General features: G+C 40.4%; 1 protein-coding gene across 4 annotated transcripts in view; it reads right to left on the bottom strand.

The window, feature by feature from the left end:
- Window positions 1-6,408: 6,408 nt before the first annotated feature.
- The window catches only part of LOC140549565 (uncharacterized), a 53,241-nt gene continuing 34,502 nt past the window's right edge, over window positions 6,409-25,147 (bottom strand). Inside the window, exons 2-18 of one of the 4 annotated variants that reach the window (XM_072673309.1) lie at window positions 19,244-19,534; window positions 17,730-17,765; window positions 17,195-17,233; window positions 16,157-16,192; window positions 15,622-15,660; window positions 14,585-14,620; window positions 14,050-14,088; window positions 13,013-13,048; window positions 12,478-12,516; window positions 11,461-11,496; window positions 10,926-10,964; window positions 9,289-9,372; window positions 9,123-9,194; window positions 8,728-8,796; window positions 7,694-7,755; window positions 7,497-7,538; window positions 6,409-6,612 (exon numbers count right to left, since the gene is read on the bottom strand). In XM_072673309.1, the coding sequence (XP_072529410.1) occupies window positions 6,532-6,612; window positions 7,497-7,538; window positions 7,694-7,755; window positions 8,728-8,796; window positions 9,123-9,194; window positions 9,289-9,372; window positions 10,926-10,964; window positions 11,461-11,496; window positions 12,478-12,516; window positions 13,013-13,048; window positions 14,050-14,088; window positions 14,585-14,620; window positions 15,622-15,660; window positions 16,157-16,192; window positions 17,195-17,233; window positions 17,730-17,765; window positions 19,244-19,534 (1,076 nt within the window). In that variant the 3' untranslated portion in view covers window positions 6,409-6,531. The remainder of the gene's footprint in view (window positions 6,613-7,496; window positions 7,539-7,693; window positions 7,756-8,727; window positions 8,797-9,122; window positions 9,195-9,288; window positions 9,373-10,925; window positions 10,965-11,460; window positions 11,497-12,477; window positions 12,517-13,012; window positions 13,049-14,049; window positions 14,089-14,584; window positions 14,621-15,621; window positions 15,661-16,156; window positions 16,193-17,194; window positions 17,234-17,729; window positions 17,766-19,243; window positions 19,535-25,147) is intronic. The other 3 variants (XM_072673307.1, XM_072673310.1, XM_072673311.1) reach the window with 3 other exon arrangements.

The following is a 25,147-nucleotide window of genomic DNA, read 5'->3' as shown; positions in this document are numbered from 1 at the left end:
CAAAATAACAATCTCTCTAAAAGCATGAAGAAAAACCGCTGAGTGGATCAAAGACTCAAAAGGAGAACCTCTTTAAAAAGCATGAGGAACACCCACTAAGTGGGTCCAAGGAGAATCTCTCTAAAAGCATGAAGAAGAACCACTGACAGACCCAAGACTTACATTTATGGCATTTAGCTGATGCTCTTATCCAGAGCGACTTGCAAGATTGCTCGTATTACAGGGGTGGGGCAATGTAGTGTTAGGAGTCTTGCCCAAGGACTCTTATTGGTGTAACACAGCTTTATGTCACTCAGCCCAGGAATCAAACCCCAGTCTCTCGCATGGTGTGGTAGCTCACTAGCAGGTAGTGGTGTTATCTGTTGCGCCACACCAACCATCAGACTTAAAAGGAGAATCTCTCTAAAAGCATCGAGAAGAACCACTAAGTGGATCTAAAACTCAAAAGGACAAACTCTCTAAAAGATTTCAAAACAACCACTAAGTGGATCCAAGATTAAAAATGAGAACCTCTCCAAGGGAACAAGGAAGGACCCAATACTTAGAAGAACAAACTCTAAAATCATGAAGAAGAACCACTAACAGACCCAAAACATTTACATTTAAGGTATTAAGCTGATGCTTTTATCCGGAGGAAGATTACTCGCATTACAGAGGTGGGGCAATGTAGTGTTAGGAGTCTTACCCAAGGACTTTTATTGGTGTAGCACAGCATAGTCACCCTTGCCCAGGATTCAAACTCCACATGGTGTGGTAGCTCACTGGCAGGTAGTGCTGTTATCTGTTGCACCACACCAACCATCAGACTTAAAAGGAGAACCTCTCCAAAAGCATGAGGAATATCCACTAAGTGGGTTTGGGCAGGACCTGAGACTCACAAAAAGAGAGTCTCTAAAAGCATGAGGAACACCCACTGAGTGGATCCAATGAGAATCTCTCTAAAAGCATGAAGAAGAACCACTAAGTGGATCCAAGACTCAAAATGATTAACTCTCCAAAAAACGAAGAAGGACCCAATACTTAATGGGAGAAACTCTAAAAGCATGAGGAAGAACCACTGAGTGGATGGTTGGAGTGCTGCCTCATTGCAAACAGGGTTGTGGGATCATATCCAGGTTAGCAAAGCTGCCACTGTTAGGCCCCTGAGCAAGGCCCTAAACCCTTCCTGATCCAAAGGCATCATAGCATGGCTAGCTCCTGCTTTCCCAGCAGGGATACACAAGCGTAGATCTCTGTAGTAGCAAACAGCAAAAGTGTATAAGCGTAAAAGCAGCTACTCCTGTAGTGTGGCTCTGACTGCACCGTTCACAGCGTGCCCTGGAGACCAAACCTGAAGCTTCTGACTGCTGAGAACTGTAAACCAACCAAACCACAGGCTGTGAAAGAGAAAAGAGTAAAAGCGCTATAGAGAAAACCTCACCGCAGACCAACACACAGGCTGCTAACACACATCTCTCTCATGTACACATTCACACGCTAGTGCTTCTGCACATACACACACAGAACACACTGAACTGGGTGTGTTTCCAGTGTCTCTCATGGTTTTTAATTATCAGGAGGAAGAGAATGAACAGCCGTCTAAACACACACACACACACACACACACACACACACACACACACACACAGTCACTAACAGTCCGTCAGTGAGTCAAAACGTCCTCCAGTTCCTGGTGTAGAACAGACCCAGACCTTCATATGAAGAGCCTGTGTTGAGGGAAGATGGGCAGCATTTGAGGGCTTTAAATGTCATGGACAAACGCCTGCCATCATATTGTGGTGACCCTGAACTCTGAGTCGCCCTAGCTTATTTGCGTGCACCACGAAATGCACCCTCTGTGGCCGACTGATGTTGTTGTTGGTTGCTAGAATTACTGATGTCAGCAGACATGTCCAGCAGCCTCAGATAACCCCTACTAGTTTCTCCTAGCCTGTTAGTCCTTTATCTAATCACCGGGCAGTTACTTTCTGCTGTGAACAGGGATTAGCTGAAACATGGTTCAGTGAATCCATTCCAGACCACCCTCTCCAGCTCTCCAAGAACTGGACAAAGATTGGTGTACGTTCTTAACAACGTTCATAGAAACAATGTAGGCCAAACCTTGCACTCCCCTCCATGAATCATGACTTTGTTATTCTAGCAGAAACTTTAAGATCCATCTCAATCACATATAGCAGCTTTACGGATGGGCGCCCCAGCTCTGGTTTTGAGTTTTGGTTCTTTGGTAGATGTTCCTGGTTGTTTAAGGCAGCTGTGTCTCAGTGGTTAAAGCACTGAGTTACTGATGGCAGGGTTGTGGGGATGATGCTCAGGTTGACTAAGCTACTACTGTTGGCACTGTGAGCAAGGCCCCTAACCCTCTCTGCTCCCTGGGCACCACCACAGCTCCAGGCAGGTGTACCTCACTGTATCACGATGTGTTTTGTGTCCAACAGAACTGGAGGATGGTTTGCTCATTAGGGGCTTGAACACAGATCCCAGTAAAGTTGCTTTGTGACATCACCCACTGTTAACAGCGCTTACTTGACTTCAATTAGATTAACCATTGCTGGGATTCTTCAGGCCTGCACTGTAAAGAAGAAGATATGCACTGACTAAGGGCCAACCCCTTCGTTGGTTGGGACGGTGGTGGCTCAGTGGTGGTTAGTGGTCACTGGGTTATTGATTACAGGATTGTCGGTTCACTACATTTGGTAAGCTGTTGGGGCACATAACCCACTCTGCACAGATGGGTTGAAGGTGGAGGTCAAATTCCATATGTGTCCAACACTAATGGTGATTACTGGTTGGGTGGTCTTGTCTTCCAAGATTTGCCCATAATAAGCTCTCCCAGCTCAGTCTACACTCTTAAACATAAAGGGTTCTTTATATCACTTTTGTAAAGGAGCTGTGAGAGTGAAGAACCTTTACATTGACTTTTTACACATACTGTATATCTATTTTAACAAACATGGTTCTTTATCAAATCAAAATAGCTCTTTTATTGGCAGAACCCTTGGTGTCACCTTCATTTTTAAGAGTGTTCTTGGATAAAAAAAACAACGTCCAGATGAATCTGACTAAAATTTTCCATAGCTGCCGCCTCAGATTTCACTGACTAAACACTCTGGATTTGCAAAGCCACTTTCTGAAGCAGTGAAGGAAAGTGCACTAATTGTAGGTAGTCAATCACAGGGCTTGTGGACCCATACCCATAGCACCCATAACAGATTTAGATAAGGATGGCGTAGAGCGTCCACACACAAATTCACACACAATTATTTTGCAAAGCTTTTTTTTTAGCAACCAGTGCTAGATATTGTAAATAATGGATATATAGGCTAAATAATGCCAGTTTTGGGGAAAAATGTTCCCACTGGCAACATTCAACCTTTCAATGGCGAGTCCTTGCCTGAGCCACTGCCTGGGAAGGCCTGAAATTGGGGAGGTGAGTGGGATGATATAATGCATCTAATGAGGTGAGAAAGGTCAGGTTTTAGACGACAGGCTATTTTGTGTGCCTGTTGTTTGTACTACAATAATGTAATGTTTAGGTTCTGTTCTTTATAAGTGTGTTATTATATTTGCCTGAGGGGTTCAGCCAGGATACCATGCATGCTAGAACTGCCACTGCCAATGAGGGAGCTCTTACACTCTCACCATTCACCAAATACAGAAGAAAACTGAGGAAAAGTAAATGGTAAATATCAAAACTTGATGAGTAACTAGACACAACCAGTAACCAGACAGTTCTTGAATAAAGAACTTTGCTTTTGTATTTTATATTTTATATTATATTTTAAAATGAATTATTAAGTGATAATGTTAATAACACAGTGAACAGTGTTAGTGTTAACTTATATTCAGTAAGATATCACTTTACTTGGATGCCTCATCCTTTATAGATGCCATGCAGACACTCGCCTGACATTCAGCTAACCTTCATCTGAACCTGTATTCAATACAACTGAACTCTAAGCTGAATGTAAAAGTCTGTCTATTGAATGTAACCCTGCACCCTAACCCTAACCCTGACCTTAACCTTAGTAATAAAGCAACCCTAACACCTAACCCTTAACCTTACCCTTACCCTAAATCTAAACCCTAAAAGGGCAAGGTTAAGGTTAAGGTTGGGATTATGTGTAGGGTTACACTCAATAGAGTCTCTTTTCTTACTGTAATGCAAAAGTCGGTTGTTTTAGGCCACATTTGAACCCCACTCCAGTAACTGTAAAAACCCTTCAGTATGCACCTCAAAGACCCTGCCCACTGTTCAGTAGAGCGTTCATATGTACCCACAGTTTTCTAGCGACAAAGATAAGCTCACCACACACCCTGAGCCCCAGACACAGCACAGGAAGCCTGCATGGTCTATATCTCTGACACACACACACACACACTGCATGCATGCACAAATACACACATGCTTGGGGATACACACAAGTACATGCTGTAGTGTTAGTGGACTGTTTTTTCTGTGTGCCTCTTAACTACAAAGTAGCTATATGTTACACTTCAAAAAGAACACCATTGTTACATCTGCAAAGAAACTCAAATTTGCTATATGTTGCACTTCAAACACAATGCTATTGTTAAATCATCAAAATACATATAATTTGCTGTATGATAGTTTGCTGTTACATCTTAAACAGAACACCATTGTTACAAAGTCAAAGGAACTGTAATTTGCTGCATGTTACACTTCAAAAACAGCACAGTTGTTACATCAAAGAAACTCTAATTTGCTGCATGTTACACTTCAAAAAACAGCACAGTTGTTACATCAAAGGAACTCTTATTTGCTGGTTTACACTTTAAAAAGATCTCCATTGTTACATCATCAAAGAAACTGTAAGTTGCTGTCTGCTACACTTCAAATACACCACCACTGTTACATCATCAAATTAACTCTAATTTGCATATGTCAAAAACAACAAAATTATCACATTAAAGGAATTTTAATTTGTTGTGTTACACTTCAAACTAAATACTACATCTTAGTAGTGTTACATTATCAAACAAAATGAGCATATTTTGATTCCTAAACACAGCAACAGAGAATGGTTACTTTTAAAACAATTGGCACCCTTGGCAAAAAATAGCAATAAAGGATTATAAGAAAGTGTTTATCAGTTTAATTACACACTGAATATTAATTAATGAATGGTAATGATCAATGAGATATTATTAGGACACATATTTACAAAGTATATTAAAGCCCAGATTGTTCTAAAAACTGTGGAGGGTGCATCTGTTTACTCCACTTTGTCAAGCTTCATAGGATTTGGCCTTCCTTGACCTTGACTTGACATTAAACCCAAAATCTTCATATTGAAAAAACAAAAAACCAAACACTACATAGAAATAGTCATATTAGACAGATATGCTATTTTAAAGCAGTATTTAATTTAGAATAGTGTAATATTCAAGTTCATTAAGCACCTAATATACATCAGAAGTTTTAACGCCCGGTAACCTTGAGATAATATAGCAGTTATTTGCCTGATGTTTGATATTTTATGGCTATTTTTGGCCCATAAATGCCTTTTTAAATAAATAATAATGACTTTAATACTGCAGCTCCTTTATCAGATCCACCTGCCTCATGATCCTGAATAAGGGTCAGGTTCCTCATGTCCATGAGAACCCAGCAGCTTCTCGCTCTGTGTCTTTAAAGTAAGTGTACTGAAACTCATCCTGTTTATTAATTTTAATAAGCTTACCCATGATGGCTTCATTAGTGTTGAGTAAAGAGATGAAAACGGCAGTCCAGGTCAGCAGGAAGTTTTCCATGGTGGACGGTCATATAACTGACTCTCTTCTTCCCTCTTTCCTCAGAACTTCCTGCTTTAACCCAATCATGTGTTGGCATGTCTGTCTGATGTGTGTGTGTGTGTGTGTGTGTGTGTGTGTGTGTGTGTTTGTGTGTGTGTAAGTGTGTGGTATTTTTGTTATTTCCATCCCAAATTTCCATATTTCCATATTTCCATTTGTTTTGTTCATTTATAACGTAGGGTTACTGTCTCTTTAGTGTAATACAATGTTACACTATAATAAATAAAACTAATATTAACTTTCCCATCTTTAACGAAGGTAATTGCTACCGCTACTACTAGCACTACCACTGCTACACAACAACCACCACAACTACTACTTCTGCTACTACAACCAGCACTACTACTATTATGACAACTGTCTCACTAATACTACTACTATTGCTACTGCTACTACTGCTACTATTACTCCCACTACATCTACTACTACTACTACTACTACTACTACTACTACTACTAATAATAATAATAATAATAATAATAATAGTACTACACAAAAGTCACAATACAAGAAAATTAAAGAAATATTAAATTTTTTAAAGTTTATTATAATTAAAGTTTATTTTATTGTTTACATTACAATATGTTAAGAAAAGTGATTCAAGTTATGTAAAATCTTCAGGCAGTATTTACAAACAATCTAATCACATAAATAACATTATATGTTACACAAGTTTGAAGTGAAGGAGCTCAAACAGAAGCTCTCTATTACACTGCATTATTCTGTAGGCTGGAGAGCAGGAATGTCCTCGTTCCTCACTGTGTCAACAGCTTGGACAGTGGAGTAAACCAGCTCATTCTGAGAATAAAAACAAACAGCTTCAATATCACTGTAACATTACTTTAACATTACTTTAACATTACTGTGACATCACTGTAACATTACTGTAACATCACTGTAACATTACTTTAACATTACTTTAACATTACTGTGACATCACTGTAACATTACTTTAACATTACTTTAACATTACTGTGACATCACTGTAACATCACTGTAACATCACTGTAACATTACTTTAACATTACTTTAACATTACTGTGACATTACTGTGACATTACTGTGACATCACTGTAACATCACTGTAACATCACTGTAACATTACTTTAACATTACTGTAACATCACTGTTACATTACTGTGACATTACTGTAACATCACTGTAACATCACTGTAACATTACTTTAACATTACTGTAACATTACTTTAACATTACTGTGACATCACTGTAACATCACTGTAACATCACTGTAACATTACTTTAACATTACTTTAACATTACTGTGACATCACTGTAACATTACTGTAACATCACTGTAACATTACTTTAACATTACTTTAACATTACTGTGACATCACTGTAACATTACTTTAACATTACTGTGACATCACTGTAACATCACTGTAACATCACTGTAACATTACTTTAACATTACTTTAACATTACTGTGACATTACTGTGACATTACTGTAACATCACTGTAACATCACTGTAACATTACTGTAACATCACTGTAACATCACTGTAACATTACTGTAACATCACTGTTACATTACTGTGACATTACTGTGACATTACTGTAACATCACTGTAACATTAGAGATTAAAGAAAAATTAACAATGTATGCATTTAGAGTTTATTAGTTATTGGCTGTACGAGCAGGAATGTTGTCGTTCCTCACCGTTGTGTTGACTGCTTGGACAGTGGAGTAAACCAGCTCATTCTGAGAATAAAAACAAACATCCTTCACTACTGACTTAGAGGGCTGAGAACACCACCGAGGACTGGCATATGTATTTACTGGTTATTAGACGTCACATTTAATTGAACTGCGGTGAAGAAACACAGTAGCTTGTGAGGGGGTTGCAGGTTATTTACCGGTTTCTCAGTGGACTGTGGTTTTGGTATCAGAGGAGAATCATCAGTTTGGTTCTTCAGACCTGAATTAACAGAAAGTAAATATAGAATTGCTAAGTGACCCCACTACTGGAATACATGATAAAAAAACCTTCAGAGCCAGCAGTCAGTAAGAGTGTCTACCTGTAATTAACTCTATATAACATTCGAATAAACCCAAATAAACAGAAAGTCAGTGGTCAGTGAGAGTGTCTACCTGTAATTAACTCCATATAACATTAGAATAAACCCAAATAAACATAAAGTCAGTGGTCAGTGAGAGTGTCTACCTGTAATTAACTCTATATAATATTAGAATAAACCCAAATAAACATAAAGTCAGTGGTCAGTGAGAGTGTCTACCTGTAACTAACTCTATATAACATTAGAATAAACCCAAATAAACATAAAGTCAGTGGTCAGTGAGAGTGTCTACCTGTAATTAACTCTATATAACATTAGAATAAACCCAAATAAACATAAAGTCAGTGGTCAGTGAGAGTGTCTACCTGTAATTAATTCTATATAACATTAGAATAAACCCAAATAAACATAAAGTCAGTGGTCAGTGAGAGTGTCTACCTGTAATTAACTCTATATAACATTAGAATAAACCCAAATAAACATAAAGTCAGTGGTCAGTGAGAGTGTCTACTTGTAATTAACTCTATATAACATTAGAATAAACCCAAATAAACATAAAGTCAGTGGTCAGTGAGAGTGTCTACCTGTAATTAACTCTATGTAACATTAGAATAACCCCCAAGTCAGTGTTTATTTCTGTAGCTCATACAAAAGGGTTTAGACAGTCTAGACAGTGTGTCTGGGTGGATGTTTGAGTTGTAACACAGTTAAAGGATGTGGTTGCCTCACTGACACGCCGAGGAAGTCTGTAGCATCTACAGTTCATCTGATTATTTTGTAATATTGCACAACGAAGCAAAACAGCTGCAGGAAATTGTAATCAGTGATGTAACGATAGATTGATACCCAGAATATCAACTGTGTGTTTTTACCTAGTTTTATTACATCTGGATCTCCTGCCAGAATGTAAATGGCTTCATACACCTTCTGAGGGGCAGCACCTATAGAGGAACAGTTTATAATAAACATCAGGTCGGCTCTACAGATGTGCATCATATTCAGGTAACCAATCGAGGTGCTGATATTTGAATACTGAAATCACCATTACTGTGTATGATATATACACATATATCCTGAGTGTTTGGCTATATACTACAAAATGTATGTCTTTTATATGTGTAAATATCATATATGCATATATGCATACACCAGATAATTATTATATGCATAATATATGGACCACACATACTTTTTATTAGTATGCAAAAAAAAAAATTAATAATAATAATAATTCACAGCATGAGCCAGACTCTGTTTTACTGCTCACCGGGTTGAGGGGCTGGAACAGAGGTGTCATTTACGGTTTCGTAAACATGGTCAGTCTTGCTGGCTGTAGTTGCTGGGGATGGAAGTCAGACAGTTCAGAGTTTGATGGGTGGTAATTATTACTGGCACATGGAAGGTGAGGGAAGCACCATATGAAAAGTTCTTACCTTTCTTTTTGAAATAGCATCTTAGTAGACCCACAGCCAAAAGTATAAGTCCAACTCCAGCCAGAGCAGCAGCTATAATATTACCTACAATAATAAAGAATGTGTTGTCTTCAATAACAGAAAAATATTTTTTTATAGGAGTAGAAATGACTAAGATATGTCATGCTGAGCACATTTCTGCTCTAACCTTTCAGTCTCATAATAAGTCTGTTAACTAAACATGTAATACAGCAAGAACAACACGAAAAGAGATAAAGGATCCAGGCCACATCTTAGCACCAGATAACTAACAAGACTTGTATACAGCTGTGGAACAAATATGGGTGCAGAAACACAGTAACAGCTGCTGTACTTGGATCAAATTTGGGCAAAAACAACAATGCGGTGCAAACAACTTAAATATTCAGCCCTCAATACACTTGCCCATGCTGAGCTGTAAGTGGGCCTTAATTTTTTCCAGAATCGTCTGCTAACTCAAAATCCCTGAAATACCTCACTGATGTTAGAACTGCTGGTCTGGAATAGCTGCAGTTATAATAGTTACTATATAGTAAAATACCATTTACACACACAATCTTTAATTAATAATTCAATATGAAGTTAAAGGATATTTCTTATAAAGCAGTAAGAGGTGTTCTATTCAGCTCAATATTTGATATACTTTAGATGCTCCAACCAGCTTTTTAAAGCCTAGTAGTCCTGCAGGATCTGTAGGATGGAAAACCCAGGAATCACAGCACTCATGGAGTCGTGGTATTACTATTTTTAAATCAATGCTTTTGTTTATTGATTTCAGCGAGACTGAAAAGACAAACTCAGGATAGTTGTAGACTTGAGGCTTTTATAGGAGAGCCTCCTAACGCCTTGTCTGATTCTGACGCCCCCTCAGGGAACAGCTTAGTGCTTACAGGAAACATCATTAACAGCACATACTAATCTGATAGTCTTTCTTCTGAACACAGGGGGTGTTTATACCATGTGTTTGGACAGTTTGGACAGATCTGAATCTGAATGCTAGCAGAGAGATGGAGACCTCAAAACCCATGGTGCTATTATTCTACACAGATCAATGACTGCTGTAGGAACAGAAACAAGGACAGCACAGTCACCTCAGAGAACGTTCAGTCTAATGGTGCAAAACAGTAGAAATCTACACTGTTTCAGTTCATAGTAACTTCAGTATTACCTGTTTTTACCTGCCTATTTAAAAGCTCAGTTCAATATAAATATTGTCCTGCTTGTAGAGCTCCAATTCCATGTTTAATTCCCTTTTGTGAGGGGTTGTAAATTAAGATCTTGCTGAAGTACATTTTGTAAACTCTTGTTTATTTTATTTTAATTCTAGCTCCTATACTTCTTATTTTGGGTATAATAAACAATTTTGTCCATGTGTGTATATACTACATTTGTATGTTTATTATTTGTTATATTAATCATAAAAAGGATCAGTATTTACTGTTCACTAATTTGTTTGGAGTCACTGCCATTATATATTTTATTACCTTTATGTTCAGACTTGTCAGCAAATACACAGTGAAATTACTCATAACTAACTAAAGTACTCTATCAAACCCAGAGTGCTCTACAAATTACAGTAGTTGTAAGTCAGAGCTGAAGTAAATGAACAGAACTGTTACCTGTTGTTGTTTTGGTTGAAGTGATTGTTGGTCTGCTGTCTGCAGGAGAAAAGTAGATCATATTAAAATATACTGAACTATTCTTACTCATGGATCTGTTTACTGACTGTAGGGAGACTGTAGAGACGAACTCAGAATAAATGAAAACTGGAGGCTTTTATAGGAGAGCAGGAGGAATCACCCTGATCCTAACAGCTCGTCTGATTCTGACTCCACTGTAGAAGAGCAGCACCGTCACCTCAGAGAACAGACGTGCTCTCAGGAACATCAACATCATCAACAGCACAAACTAATCTCATTATGATTGCAGGGAGTGTTTTGTTGCCATCTGTCTGGGATGACTGTTGGTTCAGCTCCTGAACTGCAGGAAATGCTCTTTTACCGCTGAATGGGTTTCGGATACTCTACTAACTCACAAGACGGAGTAAATTCACAGAGAAGGTAAAAATAAAGAGCTGCAGGTAAAGAAGTGTTGAAGCTAGCAGATAGGATTAACACACTCTGATGAGAGTTTACTCTGCTGTTTCACTCTTACCTGTTGTAGAGGGTGGAGTTCTGATATGTTTACGCCCTAAAGGAGGAAAACAAGAGAACATAAAGTACAGTAGATATTCTATATGCTGTCACTCTCACACAATAACCTCTTATCTCCAAAATAAACAGTAAAAAGTCAATTTACAGAACAAAGACAAAACCTTTTTAACCTTTATGTAAAAGAGTTTAACTTAACTTTTAATGTAAAAATAGTTAATTCCAAGTTATTTTGAAGCATTCCTATTGGTCCATTCATCATGAAATTGAAGAAACAATACACAATAGACAATATAGTGGTTCTCTTTAAAAAAGAACACTGCAGCCTGTGAAAAATTGTTGGTTCTTTGTTTATCATAGAATCACAGTAGAAGATTTGCTCAGAAATCACACACAGCCAGTAAGAGCGCCCTAATGGTGCAAAACAGTAGAAATCTACACTGTTTCAGTTCATAGTAACTTGAGTATTACCTGCTTTTACCAAACTATTTGAAAGCTCAGTTCAATATAAATATTGTCCTGCTTGTAGAGCTCCAATTCCATGTTTAATTCCCTTTTGTGAGGGGTTGTAAATTAAGATCTTGCTGAAGTACATTTTGTAAACTCTTGTTTATTTTATTTTAATTCTGGCTCCTATACTTCTTATTTTGGGTATAACCACAATAACCACAGAAATAACTTGAATCTGACAAAAGTAAGACCATTACTTTTAAAAGTAAGACCATTGTGGGTTTTTCTTTCATTAACTGATGGGTACCAACAATTTTGTCCATGTGTGTATATACTACATTTGTATGTTTATTATTTGTTATATTAATCATAAAAAGGATCAGTATTTACTGTTCACTAACTTGTTTGGAGTCACTGCTATTATATATTTTATTACCTTTATGTTCAGACTTGTCAGCAAATACACAGAGAAACTACTCATAACTAACTAAAGTACTCTATCAAACCCAGAGTGCTCTACAAATTACAGTAGTTGTAAGTCAGAGCTGAAATAAATGAACAGAAATGTTACCTGTTGTTGTTTTGGTTGAAGTGATTGTTGGTCTGCTGTCTGCAGGAGAAAAGTAGATCATATTAAAATATACTGAACTATTCTTACTCATGGATCTGTTTACTGACTGTAGGGAGACTGTAGAGACGAACTCAGAATAAATGAAAACTGGAGGCTTTTATAGGAGAGCAGGAGGAATCACCCTGATCCTAACAGCTCGTCTGATTCTGACTCCACTGTAGAAGAGCAGCACCGTCACCTCAGAGAACAGACGTGCTCTCAGGAACATCAACATCATCAACAGCACAAACTAATCTCATTATGATTGCAGGGAGTGTTTTGTTGCCATCTGTCTGGGATGACTGTTGGTTCAGCTCCTGAACTGCAGGAAATGCTCTTTTACCGCTGAATGGGTTTCGGATACTCTACTAACCCACAAGACAGAGTAAATTCACAGAGAAGGTAAAAATAAAGAGCTGCAGGTAAAGAAGTGTTGAAGCTAGCAGATGGGATTAACACACTCTGCTGAGAGTTCACTCTGCTGTTTCACTCTTACCTGTTGTAGAGGGTGGAGTTCTGATATGTTTACGCCCTAAAGGAGGAAAACAAGAGAACATAAAGTACAGTAGATATTCTATATGCTGTCACTCCCACACAATAACCTCTTATCTCCAAAATAAACAGTAAAAAGTCAATTTACAGAACAAAGACAAAACCTTTTTAACCTTTATGTAAAAGAGTTTAACTTAACTTTTAATGTAAAAATAGTTAATTCCAAGTTATTTTGAAGCATTCCTATTGGTCCATTCATCATGAAATTGAAGAAACAATACACAATAGACAATATAGTGGTTCTCTTTAAAAAAGAACACTGCAGCCTGTGAAAAATTGTTGGTTCTTTGTTTATCATAGAATCACAGTAGAAGATTTGCTCAGAAATCACACACAGCCAGTAAGAGCGTCCTAATGGTGCAAAACAGTAGAAATCTACACTGTTTCAGTTCATAGTAACTTGAGTATTACCTGCTTTTACCAAACTATTTGAAAGCTCAGTTCAATATAAATATTGTCCTGCTTGTAGAGCTCCAATTCCATGTTTAATTCCCTTTTGTGAGGGGTTGTAAATTAAGATCTTGCTGAAGTACATTTTGTAAACTCTTGTTTATTTTATTTTAATTCTGGCTCCTATACTTCTTATTTTGAGTATAATAAACCAAACCAAAGAAAAACCCACAATAATCACAGAAATAACTTGAATCTGACAAAAGTAAGACCATTACTTTTAAAAGTAAGACCATTGTGGGTTTTTCTTTCATTAACTGAGGGGTACCAACAATTTTGTTAACGTGTGTATATACTACATTTGTATGTTTATTATTTGTTATATTATTCATAAAAAGGATCAGTATTTACTGTTCACTAACTATATAAAGTCACTGCCATTATATATTTTATTACTTTTATGTTCAGACTTGTCAGCAAATACACAGTGAAATTACTCATAACTAACTAAAGTACTCTATCAAACCCAGAGCGCTCTACAAATTACAGTAGTTGTAAGTCAGAGCTGAAGTAAATGAACAGAACTGTTACCTGTTGTTGTTTTGGTTGAAGTGATTGTTGGTCTGCTGTCTGCAGGAGAAAAGTAGATCATATTAAAATATACTGAACTATTCTTACTCATGGATCTGTTTACTGACTGTGGGGAGACTGTAGAGACAAACTCAGAATAAATGAAAACTGGAGGCTTTTATAGGAGAGCAGGAGGAATCACCCTGATCCTAACAGCTCGTCTGATTCTGACTCCACTGTAGAAGAGCAGCACCGTCACCTCAGAGAACAGACGTGCTCTCAGGAACATCAACATCATCAACAGCACAAACTAATCTCATTATGATTGCAGGGAGTGTTTTGTTGCCATCTGTCTGGGATGACTGTTGGTTCAGCTCCTGAACTGCAGGAAATGCTCTTTTACCGCTGAATAGGTTTCGGATACTCTACTAACTCACAAGACAGAGTAAATTCACAGAGAAGGTAAAAATAAAGAGCTGCAGGTAAAGAAGTGTTGAAGCTAGCAGATGGGATTAACACACTCTGATGAGAGTTTACTCTGCTGTTTCACTTTTACCTGTTGTAGAGGGTGGAGTTCTGATATGTTTACGCCCTAAAGGAGGAAAACAAGAGAACATAAAGTACAGTAGATATTCTATATGCTGTCACTCCCACACAATAACCTCTTATCTCCAAAATAAGCAGTAAAAAGTCAATTTACAGAACAAAAACAAAACCTTTTTAACCTTTATGTAAAAGAGTTTAACTTAACTTTTAATGTAAAAATAGTTAATTCCAAGTTATTTTGAAGCATTCCTATTGGTCCATTCATCATGAAATTGAAGAAACAATACACAATAGACAATATAGTGGTTCTCTTTAAAAAAGAACACTGCAGCCTGTGAAAAATTGTTGGTTCTTTGTTTATCATAGAATCACAGTAGAAGATTTGCTCAGAAATCACACACAGCCAGTAAGAGTGCCCTAATGGTGCAAAACAGTAGAAATCTACACTGTTTCAGTTCATAGTAACTTGAGTATTACCTGCTTTTACCAAACTATTTGAAAGCTCAGTTCAATATAAATATTGTCCTGCTTGTAGAGCTCCAATTCCATGTTTAATTCCCTTTTGTGAGGGGTTGTAAATTAAGATCTTGCTGAAGTACATTTTGTAAACTCTTGTTTATTTTATTTTAATTCTGGCTCCTATACTTCTTATTTTGAGTATAATAAACCAAACCAAAGAAAAACCCACAATAATCACAGAAATAACTTGAATCTGACAAAAGTAAGACCATTACTTTTAAAAGTAAGACCATTGTGGGTTTTTCTTTCATTAACTGAGGGGTACCAACAATTTTGTTAACGTGTGTATATACTACATTTGTATGTTTATTATTTGTTATATTATTCATAAAAAGGATCAGTGTTTACTGTTCACTAACTATATAAAGTCACTGCCATTATATATTTTATTACCTTTATGTTCAGACTTGTCAGCAAATACACAGTGAAATTACTCATAACTAACTAAAGTACTCTATCAAACCCAGAGCGCTCTACAAATTACAGTAGTTGTAAGTCAGAGCTGAAGTAAATGAACAGAACTGTTACCTGTTGTTGTTTTGGTTGAAGTGGTTGTTGGTCTGCTGTCTGCAGGAGAAAAGTAGATCATATTAAAATATACTGAACTATTCTTACTCATGATTCTGTTTACTGACTGTAGGGAGACTGTAGAGACGAACTCAGAATAAATGAAAACTGGAGGCTTTTATAGGAGAGCAGGAGGAATCACCCTGATCCTAACAGCTCGTCTGATTCTGACTCCACTGTAGAAGAGCAGCACCGTCACCTCAGAGAACAGACGTGCTCTCAGGAACATCAACATCATCAACAGCACAAACTAATCTCATTATGATTGCAGGGAGTGTTTTGTTGCCATCTGTCTGGGATGACTGTTGGTTCAGCTCCTGAACTGCAGGAAATGCTCTTTTACCGCTGAATAGGTTTCGGATACTCTACTAACTCACAAGACAGAGTAAATTCACAGAGAAGGTAAAAATAAAGAGCTGCAGGTAAAGAAGTGTTGAAGCTAGCAGATGGGATTAACACACTCTGATGAGAGTTTACTCTGCTGTTTCACTTTTACCTGTTGTAGAGGGTGGAGTTCTGATATGTTTACGCCCTAAAGGAGGAAAACAAGAGAACATAAAGTACAGTAGATATTCTATATGCTGTCACTCCCACACAATAACCTCTTATCTCCAAAATAAGCAGTAAAAAGTCAATTTACAGAACAAAAACAAAACCTTTTTAACCTTTATGTAAAAGAGTTTAACTTAACTTTTAATGTAAAAATAGTTAATTCCAAGTTATTTTGAAGCATTCCTATTGGTCCATTCATCATGAAATTGAAGAAACAATACACAATAGACAATATAGTGGTTCTCTTTAAAAAAGAACACTGCAGCCTGTGAAAAATTGTTGGTTCTTTGTTTATCATAGAATCACAGTAGAAGATTTGCTCAGAAATCACACACAGCCAGTAAGAGTGCCCTAATGGTGCAAAACAGTAGAAATCTACACTGTTTCAGTTCATAGTAACTTGAGTATTACCTGCTTTTACCAAACTATTTGAAAGCTCAGTTCAATATAAATATTGTCCTGCTTGTAGAGCTCCAATTCCATGTTTAATTCCCTTTTGTGAGGGGTTGTAAATTAAGATCTTGCTGAAGTACATTTTGTAAACTCTTGTTTATTTTATTTTAATTCTGGCTCCTATACTTCTTATTTTGAGTATAATAAACCAAACCAAAGAAAAACCCACAATAATCACAGAAATAACTTGAATCTGACAAAAGTAAGACCATTACTTTTAAAAGTAAGACCATTGTGGGTTTTTCTTTCATTAACTGAGGGGTACCAACAATTTTGTTAACGTGTGTATATACTACATTTGTATGTTTATTATTTGTTATATTAATCATAAAAAGGATCAGTATTTACTGTTCACTAACTTGTTTGGAGTCACTGCTATTATATATTTTATTACCTTTATGTTCAGACTTGTCAGCAAATACACAGTGAAATTACTCATAACTAACTAAAGTACTCTATCAAACCCAGAGCGCTCTACAAATTACAGTAGTTGTAAGTCAGAGCTGAAGTAAATGAACAGAACTGTTACCTGTTGTTGTTTTGGTTGAAGTGGTTGTTGATCTTCTGCCTGCAGGAGAAAAGTAGATCATATTAAAATATACTGAACTATTCTTACTCATGGATCTGTTTACTGACTGTGGGGAGACTGTAGAGACGAACTCAGAATAAATGAAAACTGGAGGCTTTTATAGGAGAGCAGGAGGAATCACCCTGATCCTAACAGCTCGTCTGATTCTGACTCCACTGTAGAAGAGCAGCACCGTCACCTCAGAGAACAGACGTGCTCTCAGTAACATCAACATCATCAACAGCACAAACTAATCTCATTATGATTGCAGGGAGTGTTTTGTTGCCATCTGTCTGGGATGACTGTTGGTTCAGCTCCTGAACTGCAGGAAATGCTCTTTTACCGCTGAATAGGTTTCGGATACTCTACTAACTCACAAGACGGAGTAAATTCACAGAGAAGGTAAAAATAAAGAGCTGCAGGTAAAGAAGTGTTGAAGCTAGCAGATAGGATTAACACACTCTGATGAGAGTTCACTCTGCTGTTTCACTCTTACCTGTTGTAGAGGGTGGAGTTCTGATATGTTTACGCCCTAAAGGAGGAAAACAAGAGAACATAAAGTACAGTAGATATTCTATATGCTGTCACTCTCACACAATAACCTCTTATCTCCAAAATAAGCAGTAAAAAATCAATTTACAGAACAAAGACAAAACCTTTTTAACATTTATGTAAAAGAGTTTAACTTAACTTTTAATGTAAAAATAGTTAATTCCAAGTTATTTTGAAGCATTCCTATTGGTCCATTCATCATGAAATTGAAGAAACAATACACAATAGACAATATAGTGGTTCTCTTTAAAAAAGAACACTGCAGCCTGTGAAAAATGGTTGGTTCTTTGTTTATCATAGAATCACAGTAGAAGATTTGCTCAGAAATCACACACAGCCAGTAAGAGCGCCCACAGCGGCTGCTCACATATCACATCAGAGGGTGACGACTTCTTTGTGGCGATTTTATAGCGTCACCACGACAATCTCCAGTATCAGATTGGACAGCCCACACTGAGGATCAACCTTACACCTGCTATAATGACAGCTCTACACCACCTTACCGGCCTTAACACTCTAGACAGTATAACACACACTGCCAGCGTTCAGACTGCTGGGATGACTGCTGTGACAGGTACACTGCTCACTCCTCCCGGGAGCGTTACTTACCCTCAAGTCACCACCCTTCTCACACAGCCCATTCTTCCAAGACATACTGCCCACTCACCGTTTCCCTGCCCCGCAACACATACAAAAACTCCACTCATCCTCCTCCCCACCCCTAGGTCAACATAATAGGCCCAATCACTCCTGTTACCTTTGCCCTTTACATCATGTTCACTTTTTAAAATCTCATGACACCACACCCCCCTGTGTTGATGTAAAAATACAATATTTGCCTCTGCAGTGAAGTGTGTGTTATGTAGTGTGTTATGCAGTGTGTTATGATACTGTGGAGGGTTTAAGTGTGCACACTGATGGCTGTTATCTTGGCTGTATTTAAAATAGAGGACAGACAGAAACACAGGGCTGTTGAAAATAAAAACATTGTTCTTTCTCCTTTTTATTGTTTTTTTTTTATTATTTCTAACTAAGCATCCAAGTGTAGAGTAGCCAATGTGCTTTCTGTTAACAGACTTATGTCCAGTGTTTGTGGATGGTATTTTGACAGTACAGATTTGTTTTTATACAGAGCTAAAATGTGGGCAAAGAAAGATTTTACCTTAAAATTAAAATGTAATAGTGTGGTTGTAGCCAAAACTCTTTGGACAAATATTTTTAACATTCTCTGACCTGTGTGACATGATTAAAAAATAAGAACTCTGGATATGAATGATAAACAAATACTGCTAAAATACTACCATGGTAAAATTGTTTGTATTGTTTAATGCAATCAGAGCAATAAATATAATACACACATCCAATTATTACTGTTATTAACATTATATTGTAGCAGACATTAAGTATTAAAAGCTGTGTGAGTGTGAGGTGTGTAACACAGTCAGAAATGAGACTCACCTGCTGGTGGTGGTGGAGGGTAGACTGTCAGATTCACTACAGGAACAGTGTTACAGTAATAAATCCCAGAGTCAGAGAGAGAGAGATTCTTTATCAGGAGAGATGAATCTTCACTATTTACACTGAATCTGTTTTCTGGATCAGGTTTGTATTTGGTGATGATTTCTCCTTTCTCAGCAGAGAGGATCAATGATCTCCCTCCATCAGTGCCTTTTTCCCAGAACACTTTACCCTCTTTATCACAGAACAGGCTGACGTCTCTCCCCTGTGTCCCACTCAGATTAAATATTACTGTAAAAATAAACATGAATAGAATTAAAATCTGCTCATCACACAGAATCACACACAGGAGCTTCTTACACTCCATAGATCTAGATCTCTCAGTGCAAAGCCAAGCGCAAAATGCTGTTTTCCTGTCCAATTCCTCACACTGCATTTTTGTGGATCTTCACTACTAATATCACACATTTTCTACTACTGTAGCAGTGAAGGTGGGGGTAAACTTAACAAACCACAAAGTACATACGTTTATGAGGGAGACAGAGAGAGAGAGAGAGAGAGAGAGAGAGAGAGAGGGAGAGAGAGAGAGAGAGAGAGAGGGAGAGAGAGGGAGAGAAAGAGAGGGAGAGAGAGGGAGAGAGAGAGAGAGAGAGAGGGAGAGAGAGAGAGAGAGACTTTTACACAATCTTTATTACATCAAGCAAAAAAATAAATTATCCCCATTAAAACCCCCCCAAACCCCCCCCCCTTAAAAAAGGAAAAACAAACAAACAAAAAAACCAAAACAAAAACAACTGCACACCCCTCCAAACTTTACACATAAACAGCCAATTGATCATCGTCCACAGCACACACAGCATCACCAACACACCACACAGTCTGGAACTTCAGCACATCGTTCAGCAGTTTATAATATGCGAATTCCGCACTGACGCGAGATCTGACCAATGCCTTAAACAGCAGCACTGGGTCAGTCACACCTTCACCTCGAAGGCTGTTCCGCCTTGTGAGCCAGACGGACAGTTTAGCCTGTCCAAACAGAAAGTTCAGGAAACAAGACCTCTGACGCTGAGGGACAGAGTAGCGTGGACCCAGTATAAATATGTCCAATGTGAAAGGGACTCCAACCTTCACACACAAACCCCTCAGCAAGTCCAGCAGGGGTTCCAGGCGCACGCACCCGGCAAACACATGCTCTACCGTCTCAGGCCTCCTGCAAAATGGACAACCCTCGTCTACAAGAGGGTTCAAGTGAGAAACATGCTTGTTTGTGGCCAGAGCCCCGTGGATTATCCTCCACTGCAGGTCCCCAGTTCTTTTGGGCACAGGCAGTTTATACAAGATTCTCCACCTGAAGTGTGCCATGCTGTGCTCACCCAACAGACCCTGCCACCGGTGCTCTCTTACCTCCCTCAAGGCACGAAAATTCCGCATCTTCACGGCCATTCCATACAGTGCCTTGCTACTGATAGTTGAGAACTCACCCAGGCCTGGAGAGGAAAAGGTCAGGAGGTTACCCCTTCCCTCCTGCCAGTCACCAACAGCCGCAGACACTTGTAACCGTGGAAAGGGAGGACGCTCCTCGCTCTGCAGTGGGTCCAATATTCCTCTGGCCGCTGGTGGAAGTGCCTGCTGTAACTGGGTCACAAACCTTTCCAGCAGCCGCAATGACTTTACACCAGTCTGCTGAGACAAGAGCTGTGGTGTCTTCCATCCGCCGTTACCTGGAATCAGCAGGTGGCCCAACTTACTGACCCCCGCTGACATGAAGCAGTTCCTGAGACTCTGCGATGAATCTATGCCCAGCCTTATCCCAGGGTTATGAAAGATGGGTTCCTCCCACATCCAGGGGCCTACTCCCAGTCCTCCATCCCGAGAAAATCCGAACAGTCTCCAGGCTTTTAAAACTGCAGCATAAAAGTTTGAGAGTCCAGCAAGGTGCAATCCGTCCAAGTTCATGAGGAACAACTGGAGGTCCAGCCCCCTACCCCCAGTTCTCCTCAGCAGAGCACATGCAGGCTCCCTCCATTCCACATCATCATGGTAAAGCAGCCTCTGTGCAGCCTTCAGCCTAAAAGCCACAGCTCTACTTTCAAGGTCTACCAGACCGTGTCCGCCCTCATGAGTGGGTAAGTAGAGCACTGCAGCCTTAGTCCAGTGATATCCAGTCCAAAAAAAGTCTACCATTTTTCTCTGGACCTCAGGCAGCAGACCAGGTGGAGCATTTAAAACCATCAGTCGGTGCCATAGCGTGGATGCCACGAGGTTATTGATGATCAACACCCTACCTCGGTAAGATACTTGATGGAGCAGCCACTTCCACTTGTCCAGCTTTTGAACAGTCTGCTGTAAAACACCGTCCCAATTCAGCATGACTGCCTCTCCCACACCCAGGTAGACTCCCAGGACCTTCAACCGACGTGTACCCCACTCTAGGCCCCCAGGTAGGTTAGGGGGAGTACTGCCCCGTCCACACCATAAGGCTTCACACTTTTTCCAGTTCACTTTACCAGATGATGCCTTCTCGTAACAACGAAGACCTTCCTGCAGTTGATGGATATCCCTCTCATCCTTTATGATCACCGTGACATCATCAGCATAAGCTGATACAGAAAAGGCTGAAAGGCCACCCCATCCTGAGACGGCGACCCCTTGTACTGTTGTCCTTAATCGTAGCAGGAAAGGTTCAATGGCCAAGGAGTAGAGCTGACCGGACAAGGGGCACCCCTGTCTAATCCCTCGCCCGACTGAGACAGGCCGGCTCAATCCCCCTCCTACCTTAACCAGACAATAAACATTGGAATACAGCAGCTCAACGTAGCTGACGAACTGCTCTCCAAATCCAAAATTGGTCAAAGTCTCAAAAAGGTAGTAGTGGTCCACTCGATCAAACGCCTTCTCCTGATCCAGGGAAAGCAGGCCAAAGGTCACATCAGTGAGGTTAGAGAGTTCGATCAAATCCCGTATTAAAAACAAGTTGTCCAGAATGGAGCGTCCTGGTACACAGTACGACTGGCCCGTGTGCACAATGGACGACAGAATGCCTTTAAGGCGGTTGGCCAGAACTTTGGAGAAGATTTTGTAATCACAGCATAGAAGGGCTACTGGACGCCAGTTTTTAATGTCACACAAATCTCCCTTTTTTGGGAGAAGGGACAGAACCGCCCTACGGCAGCTCAGAGGCAGTTCCCCCTGCACAATGCATTCACACAACATGTCATATAAGTCAGAACCAACCAAATCCCAGAATGCTTTATAAAACTCAACAGGCAGTCCATCCACCCCTGGGGATCGGCCATCCGCCATCTGGAGTGCTGCGGTGTGAAGTTCATGTAGTGAGATCGGTTGATCCAGACTACACTTCTGATCCAAAGACAACTTGGGCAGATCTAACAGCATGGAGTCCACGCATGCGGTGTCACACGGATCAGCTGTAAACAATGCAGAATAAAACTCCACCGCCCTCTCCCGCATTTCCCCCACATGGGAAGTTAGTCTCCCATCAGACAGATATAATCCATGCATCTGTTTGGATTGGTTACGGTGTTTCTCTAACCCAAAAAAGAAGGACGTAGGGGCATCCATTTCATTCAGCAGTTTAAAACGAGCTCTCACAAGTGCACCCTTCGCTTTCTCTTGCAGAAAGGTTCCCAGGTCCCTGCGCAGCGCCGCCAGGTCAGCCTGCAATCCAGCACCAGGGTTCTGACCCACTAACTGTTCTTCAACACGCTTAATGTTGGCTTCAAGGTCAGAAAGAACCCTCCTCCTTTCCACAGTGGCTAGGGCTGTATACTGTTGGCAGTACAGTCTGATGTGAGCTTTCCCCACATCCCACCACTGTCTGAGGGAATCATAGTCCCCTTTTCTGAACCGCCACATTTCCCAAAACTGCCGAAAGGCAGAGCAAAAAGCGGCATCCTGCAAGAGCTGCACATTAAACTTCCAGTAGGCCGCTCCGTGCTGCCTGTACATAGTAGACAACTGGATCAAAACCAAATGATGGTCCGAAAATCCTACAGGAAGTATTGAGGCTGTAAGCAAACTATTAGTGTGGTCATTCAGTAGATAAAGACGGTCCAAACGGGCAGCGCTGACCCGCCCATCCACCACTTTAACCCAAGTGAATTGTTTCTCAGAGGGGTTTTTCAACCTCCAAGAATCGACCAAATTAAAGTGGCGCTCTATATCACGTAATAATCCAGCGGATGAAACATGAGGCTCCCGCCCTGTTCTGTCCACTCCACTATTGGTCGTGCAGTTCCAGTCACCCCCTAAAACAACAAAGGCATCTTGGGAAACTTGAGACAGTTCTTTCCGCAAGGACGTGAAAACGGCCACTCTCTCCCCCCCTATAGTAGGTGCGTAAATATTCATAAACACAAACTCCCGCCCATTAATATCCACATCAGCCCTCAACAGCCGTCCTTTACACACCTCCTTCTGAGATAGCACTCTCACAGGAAGCCCTGAGAGGAACAATACCGCTACACCTCCACTGCAGCTGGTTCCATGCCCCAGAACTGCTACACCCTTCCACCACATCCCCCACTCCACTGCATTATCAGGGTCAGTGTGTGTTTCTTGTAGAAAAATAACATCAATATGTTTACATTCAATATAATCCAGAAGCATTTGTCTTTTCAGCCCATCCCTCGCACCGTTAATATTTAAGGAGCCGACATGTAAAGTACCCATACAGAGAGTAGGAGTGATGCTCAGACAGAAGCCAGGGAAGGACAGAACCAGCAGAAAGGAAAGATCAGGAACAGGTGAGATGTTCTGCATCAGAGCGGTCCTTTACGTACAGTAGTCGCCCACTTCTTTAACCTGTATCTCTGTCTGGGTGACAGCGCACCAGAATCCACCTTCAGAACATGTTTCACTGTTCTGAGGAATTTGTTGAGGTCAGGGAAGTGAGTAACTAAAGAGACGTTCCTTTTACCCTTAGTGATCCTCAGAAACTGGTCAAGCTGTGCAGTACTGTAGACCTCTCCAGCCTGGCTGGACAAACTCTCTGACAGTTCAGAGCAATCTGAGTAAGATCCCTCCTCCTCTTCATCCAGATCAAACTCCATCTGGCTCTCCGTCACTGAGGCTACCCCAGCGTCCGGCCTCATAAAAACAACCCCAGAAGGGCCTGCAGCCTCCTCCACTACCCCCACACCCCCACCTTCAGCACCCCCCGCCTGCTCAGCTACACCTGCACGCACAACATCTACCTGCGTCTCTCCCACCCCCGCAGCGGGGGGGTCCGCAGGCTGAACAGTACACACACCTTCACCAGGCCCAGCCTCAGCGGCCTCCCGTACCCCTCCTGCCGCCTCGCTCACCTGAGAGTCAGACCTGCTGCGCGCCGCCGCTCGCACCGCTGCTCCCTCCCCCGCAGGATCCGGTACCAGTTCAGAAGCCGGCTCGCTAGCCGTCTCTACGTGCTCGGGCTGTCGTGCTGCTCTGTGCGGACAGACAAACCTTTTATGCCCCACGTCCCCGCACTCAAAACACCGCAAGCTGCCCGTAGTAGCAAACACCACATACGAGCTGTCGCCGTGCTTCACCCGCAGCGTGAGGTCCAGCGCCTGGTCAGGGTTGTGTAGAAACATGAACCCCTGCCTGCGGAACGAGAGGACGTGCCTCACAGCGGCGGTCTTACACCCGAGAGGGATCATCTTCATCGAGCCAGCCAGCTTCCCGAACCGAACCAGCTCCCTCTCAATCACCTCATGGTCGATGAAGGGGGGCACGTTAGACACCACCACCCGCGTAGCAGGCACCATCACTCCCTTCACCCAGACCCCACTCTCAATAACCCTCCCCACTAAAGCCTCCTTCTTTAGGAACACCACCACCGCTTTATTCATCCGCAACACTAATAACCCAGTAAAACACCAGAACGATTAGAGAAGA

Source organism: Salminus brasiliensis, chromosome 2, assembly GCF_030463535.1.
Source record: "Salminus brasiliensis chromosome 2, fSalBra1.hap2, whole genome shotgun sequence".
Classification (NCBI taxonomy): Eukaryota; Metazoa; Chordata; class Actinopteri; order Characiformes; family Bryconidae; genus Salminus; species Salminus brasiliensis.
The sequence above is the reverse complement of the archived record's forward strand: the minus strand, read 5'-3'. Positions and strand labels throughout refer to the sequence as shown.